The 6,245-nt window shown below is 42.9% G+C and overlaps 1 protein-coding gene across 7 annotated transcripts in view; it reads right to left on the bottom strand.

The window, feature by feature from the left end:
- Positions 1-268: 268 nt before the first annotated feature.
- Positions 269-6,245, bottom strand: part of LOC106935273 (E1A-binding protein p400) — a 37,050-nt gene continuing 31,073 nt past the window's right edge. For 5 of the 7 annotated variants that reach the window (XM_015015660.1, XM_015015661.1, XM_015015666.1 and 2 more), the window contains 11 exons: positions 5,652-5,819; positions 5,520-5,565; positions 5,330-5,436; positions 4,984-5,185; positions 4,793-4,908; positions 2,986-3,186; positions 2,191-2,344; positions 1,879-2,027; positions 1,525-1,689; positions 1,350-1,427; positions 269-629 (listed from right to left, as the gene is read on the bottom strand). In XM_015015660.1, coding sequence (XP_014871146.1) covers positions 321-629; positions 1,350-1,427; positions 1,525-1,689; positions 1,879-2,027; positions 2,191-2,344; positions 2,986-3,186; positions 4,793-4,908; positions 4,984-5,185; positions 5,330-5,436; positions 5,520-5,565; positions 5,652-5,819 — 1,695 coding nt within the window. In that variant the 3' untranslated portion in view covers positions 269-320. The remainder of the gene's footprint in view (positions 630-1,349; positions 1,428-1,524; positions 1,690-1,878; positions 2,028-2,190; positions 2,345-2,985; positions 3,187-4,792; positions 4,909-4,983; positions 5,186-5,329; positions 5,437-5,519; positions 5,566-5,651; positions 5,820-6,245) is intronic. The other 2 variants (XM_015015662.1, XM_015015663.1) reach the window with 2 other exon arrangements.

Here is a 6,245-nt window from a genome sequence, read left to right as displayed (position 1 = left end):
GGTGGGCTGAGCTGCTGATCGTAGGGTTCATATTGACGTTGCTGATAAGAAATAATATACATTTAAATCAATATAAGAAGGGATCACTGTTTCGTCACTGATCTTCCAGTGCTGATCAGCTATTAGCTCTGAAACAAACCCTAAATATTGATTAGAATTAAACAGGAGGGTAAACAAAGGGTTTGTTGTGATTAAGACAGTGGCTGGTTTTCAGGACTTAGATGTGGGATCTGTAACAACCTCATGTGACCTGCAGAGGAAAAAAACAAAGAAAAAACAAACAAAAACACTTTGAGAAGTGGTTTCATTACACGGCATGCCTAGCTGCTCCCCCCACTGGGCTTGGCGGGCGTTTTGGCCCTCACGCCCCCTTGGCGAGCCTGATTCTTGGTGGGCTGCTGGGCCTGACCGGGCAGCTGTCCGGGGGACTCTGCGGCAGAGGGGGCAGCGGGCGGATGGGCGGGGCTGTGCGGATTCTGCGGCTGGATCTGCGTGGCGGGCGTCACCACCTGCTGTGGGATGATCTTCTGCTGAACCACCTGAACTGTGGGCGTCCCCGTGGGAATCATCTGAACTTGACCGGACGTCGACGTAGCAGCCTGGGCCAGAGTCACCGTCTGAGGCTGACCCTGGGGTCATGAGACAAACAAAAGAGCAGCCATGGTGATGTGGTTTGTAGTGGAATTCAGATTTATGGGCCGGGTTGGCCCAGAATTATTTTCTTGATGGTCGGGTCGGGCTCTGGCTTCTGTGCTGCATTTCATAAGCCTGCAATACACACAGCATAGAGAAATCCAAACGAGAACGCACAACATAAAGTTGTGTTCATCGACTTATAGTCTACATGGAGGAGCAGATAGCTGAACCTGTTGAGGAAATAAAAGAGTAAATAAAACGTGCGCACTGCTCCGATCCTTTCACTCACACATCCCAGACGATTTGCACTTGACTCACCCTGTGGTTACAAGCGACACAGTGGAGCTGGAAGAGTTTATTTCTATTTTATTTTTTTAACCTTCTACTAGGATAAAAATCCATTAAGACTAAAAAGCTCTTTTCAAAGGAGTCCTGGACAAGAGGCAGCAACAAATACAAACGTTAAACAAAAGCTAAAAATGGGAGAACTTACCCCATTTACACAATTGAAAGCAGTAAAATCGTGACTAAAATATGTCAGGTAAACTACGGGCTCAGGCCAATAATTAAAGTTAATTAGTCGGGTCAGCGCCTAAGGGCTGGATTGGATTCTTTAGGTTGGACCTACACTCTAGTCTGTACGACGCTGCTATTAACAGAACACTTCAAGGTTTGGGGAGAGTTAGCAGCTTTAACAGTCAGTACACCCTCACCTGCTGGGGAGACGACACAATCTGCTGAATGTTGGCCACAGCCGGTTGCTGCTGCACTATCTGTGGGAGCTTAGCCACCTATAATAAAAAACAAACTCTTACATCAGCACACACACCGACTGCATACCTGCAAACCTTGTGTTCTGTGTTTAATCATCACACAGCACCACTCTACCTGGATTTGTTGGGCTCCAGCTGGTTTTTGGGTCTGGGCGATGGATGTAGTAGTGAAGAACTGGGTTTTGATTCCAGGCTGGAGTTGCTGCGTTGTTGCGTAGGTCACCTTCTGTTGCTGCTGCGCCGACTGGGCCGCCTGCATCGTTACCTGCTGGGTACCGATCTACCAAAAAAAAAAAAAAAAAAAAGTTACAGTCAATAAAATACACAGAGTTTATGTTAAATTAACTATTCTAGATGAAGATTTGTCTTACGCATCACACTTCTGAATAATCTGACTTGATGAAATAAACAAGACCCTGACAGCGCTGATGACTGAGAATCCGCTAGTTTGTAGTTGTGGTGTGTTTACCTTCTGCTGAACAGCGGCCTGTCCTTGCTGAGGCTGCCCTGCTTTCTGCTGAGCTGCAGCCTGAATGGCTGCTGGATGCTGCTGTTTCTTCATCGGAATCAGCTGCTGGACTTGCATCTGGGGGAAGGTGGTCGTCAGCACTGGGGCCCCTAAGACAAGATAAAAAATAAAAAAATAAAAAACACACACACACACACACACACACACAAAAACAAAAGGAATTGATCGTAACAAATCATAGCAGCATATTTAAATTGAGAGTAAAAAGTGCTTTCCTGGGGAGAGAGAAAAAAATGAAGCATTGAAACTCACCAGTTTTCTGTGATTGGTTAATAGCCACACTTAGTCCTGACATGGTCGTCACTGCAGAGACTACCGCTGGCACAGACACCACCGGAGGCTTGGTGAGGGCCACCTGAGCCGTCTGTCCTACCTGGGCCTGAATCTGCCCCTGAGGGACTCGAGTCTGCACAGGCACAACGGATATAGATGTAAAATGTCACCATTACTCTACCAGCTTGGCGTTTTCATTTGAGGAGATAACATTCCTCAAACGAGTACGGATTGTGTGAAGTTTGTTTTGTTTTTTTTTGGGTTTTTTTTGTAAGTGAGATGCTGCATAAGAACGTGTTTGGATTAATTATCTGGATGTAAGTACTCAGGCAGAAACTAAAGAACATGCAGTTCTTCTCTCTGATATTTGTTGCAGCCACTAAAACTTTTTGGCGTAAACATCCAGCACTAACTGAATTATGAACTGTTTATTTTTGTTGTGATATAGGCAAAGGGAAAGTAAAATACGACAATGCAAAATACATTTTTCTGTACGCCCCCCAGGTTGTGCTGTTTTCAGTATTTGAAAGTAATTTCCAAGAGCCAACAACAAACCAGAGGAATTTAATGACTGTACAGAAACACACTGCTAAGCAGCAAAGTGACAACGGAGCAGAAATATTTCAAAGTTCCCCTGATGCATATCTGTTCCTTATATGCCCAAAATACTGGATATATCAAAAATAAACACTGTGATGACGGCTGATCTCCGTTGTGTTCTCAAGCGGTTTTATTCTATCTTTCTCTCTCTCTTTTTTTTTTAAGTAATCTTACCAGTCTGGTCACTTGCAGTGCGTTTGCAGGGAGAACGGCTCCGGGTCTGGCTGCAGTCACGGTAGCTAGCTGAGGACTGGCTTGGCCAGCCTGAGCGGGCTGCACCTGGCTGGGCTGCTGGGCCACGGCAGCTTGCGCACCCTGCGTCACCGCCACCACCTGCTGCCCTGCCCCCTTATGCTTCTGCATTTTTAATAACTCCTGTAAGCACAAACAGAAACAGACTGAGGAAAGGTAAAGGATGCATTCGTTTTATTTTACACTGAAAATTACAGTTTTCACAAAGAAATCTGTTGCACCGCTTACAGTGAAGCCTCATGTTTATCTCATTTAATCACATTCATGCCACTTTTTTGTTGTTGTTTTTACTACATATTTCAATGTGTTTTCTTGGGATTGTGGGTAATGGACCATCAATGTGAAATGGAAGGAAGAAATAGTTGGTATATGTGCTTCATTACAGCTTCACGTCTTTCAAGGTGCGTCTCATAGCTAGAGACTGAAAGCTTTGCTCACTTTTCTTTGCAAAATCGATTCAAACAATTTAATTTTAGCTCCGCCGGTATGTTTAGTATCTTTGTCTCGCTAAAATGTGAACTTCCATCACGATCTCAAGTACTCTGGCCTTTAGCAGGCGTTCTTTCTGAACTTGGGGACGCCTGCCATTAAAAAATGGATGCTCACAGCATGACTTACTGCTAACATAGTGTGTTAAAGGGACTGTACAGTGTTCATTTTCCATAATAAATACTTTTTGGCAGGTAGGTTAAAAATCTTGCCTGGCCAGTGCAATATGCTCTGTATGCCTTCCATGACTTGTGGCAAACATTAAAAATGACTTTCTTGGTTGTGTCTCTGGTTCATTTAAGGTGGAAGGCAACATCTTGGTAGCTCTGCTCAATTCTGTCATTTTTTTTAGATGACCGGTTGAGCACTGCTCCCTTAGATGTTAAATGCTATAGAAACGAGTCTACCCCTGCTTTCCAAGTCTCCACAGTCGCATCATTAAACCCCAATTAAAGACATTAAAGTTTATGACTGTGCCACAAAATAATGTGAAAAGGTTTAGAGGAGTGAAGACCTTTCCAAGGTACTGTTGCAACAAGATTCTGCTACAAATTAAATACTGAATTTATTTCTTTAATATGGACAACACAATCAGAATCACTTTATTTCCATTGCTAGTAAACATGTGCACATGCTAAAAGATTGCTTTGATGTAATAGTGAAATAAATAATAATAATAAACTAATACGAAAAAGAAAAATACACAATAAGTAGGCAGTAGCATACAAACACAATGATTTCATCTTCTGTATTACATTCCATGAGTCTTTACAGCTTTAACCCCCATAGTGACAAGCTTAAAAGCTTTTTTTTTTTTTTTGCACAGGATGCACCGAGCCTGGTGGCAAAAACAAACATTCTCCAGTCAACATAAATTTTCACTTATCCACAACGCAAAAAACTAGGTAGCTAGTCAACAGTTGGCGTCAAACACCTCGAGTCAAAGAACAAAATCACAATGACTGCAAGCGACTCAAATGAGACTAAATAGACCTCCAACGACAAAATTTAAAAGTTGTGATTAACAAATTTGAGGCCAACTTAATTTTTTGCTAACAAATTTAAGATATTTTGTAATTTCAGTTACACAAATTTAAGTCTTTACGGTTAAGCAGACACCCTGTAAATTTCAACACTTGTCCATATGAAGCTTTGCTCTACATGGGGAAAAAAGTAAAAAGCATACAATAACATACATAAAAAGCTCAGAATAACCCATAGCATAATGAGGCTAGCGTACCTGGGGTTTGCCTACACCTTTGATCTGAGAAGGAGCTCCCAGGTGCTGCTGCTGCTGTCGTATCATCTGCAGCTGGGCTGGAGTAAGGGACTTCGCTGCCATCGGAATACCTGGCGCTGGAAAGATGGGTAAATTCAGCGAAAAAACAAAAATGTGATTACGAAAACTTGAGCACAAATCTATTTCCACACCTGGTGTGACCTGGGGGACCAGTGGGCGGGTCTGTGACTGTACAGGGCTCAAAGTAGTAGAAACTACAGCAGAAGCTGTCACCGGGGTCACGGCTCGCACAACTCCACCTGTAGCTATGGCGACCACTTCAGTTGGGGCAGCGGTAGCAGCGACGGCCCTCTGCTGCGCGTGGACCACCTGGGCTCCAGCCGTGCCTGCAGGCTGGATCGATAATGACAACACAGTGAAGAAAGCTCGCAAGGGGCCCCCCGTCTATTGACAAAGGTTGGTTTCTGCCAGAATAAAGGCTGTTTGTTTTCCAGTAAATTAATTCTGGCGCAGTGGCAACAAGTGAACATAACTCACAGACAGGGTGCCTGGTATGACTGGAGATGCCAGGCGTTTATTGGCCTGGAAGGGACTCTGGGGAATCCCAGCTCCTGTGTTCACAATCACATTCCCTCCTACAGTTGCTTGGAGAAACACAGAGAAATTAATTAACTTCAGAAACAACAACAACTGCACTGTAATAAGAAGCATGTGTGTGTCAACATACCGGCCTGAATGGTGGTGCCCACAGTGGCGTTTTTAATCGCCCCGGCCTAGAGAACGGGAAACATAATTGTGTTAAACTTTGGCTAGGAATAGGATCATTTGTAGAATAATGTTGACAAAACACATTTCTCACCAGTACAGCTGCATTGGGCACAGCAGCAGCTCCAGTCACCCCAGCAGCCTGTGGAACCTGAGCTTGGCCAACAGCAGGAGTCTGGGCCTGACCAGTCGCAGTCTGAGCCTGAGGAGCCCCAGCCTGTTGCTGGGCCAACTGCTGAGCTTTCTGCTGCTCTGCAAGGGCCTGCAGACAAACAACAACAACAACAAAAAAACACTAAACCAACTGCAAACATCTAAAAGAACATGGAAGCTAGATGATGTAATACTCATATGAGGGCAGCGTGGAGGTCAAGAAAATTGGTAAACAAATGTAAACCAATCCTTTCTCCTATTTGTGACTAATAAAGTGACCAATAGCCAAATCCAAGACTATAGATGAGCAGTAGCTGATTCTAGCTATAAATAATATGAAAAACAAAAATTAGGATTTCTGTAAAAGATTTATTTTAACAGTCAAATCAAAGCAGTTTTTATGCCAAATTACATCTATGTGAAAAGATGTTAAATATTTAATTTTAAAAAGTAATTATATATATATATATATATATATATATATATATATATATATATATATATATATATATATATATATATATATATATATATA

The sequence above is a fragment of the Poecilia latipinna genome, unplaced genomic scaffold, assembly GCF_001443285.1.
Source record: "Poecilia latipinna isolate Pla-1442-1.1 unplaced genomic scaffold, P_latipinna-1.0 Scaffold1940, whole genome shotgun sequence".
Taxonomy (NCBI): Eukaryota; Metazoa; Chordata; class Actinopteri; order Cyprinodontiformes; family Poeciliidae; genus Poecilia; species Poecilia latipinna.
Note: the sequence above shows the minus strand (reverse complement) of the source record. Positions and strands in the feature narration are given on the sequence as shown.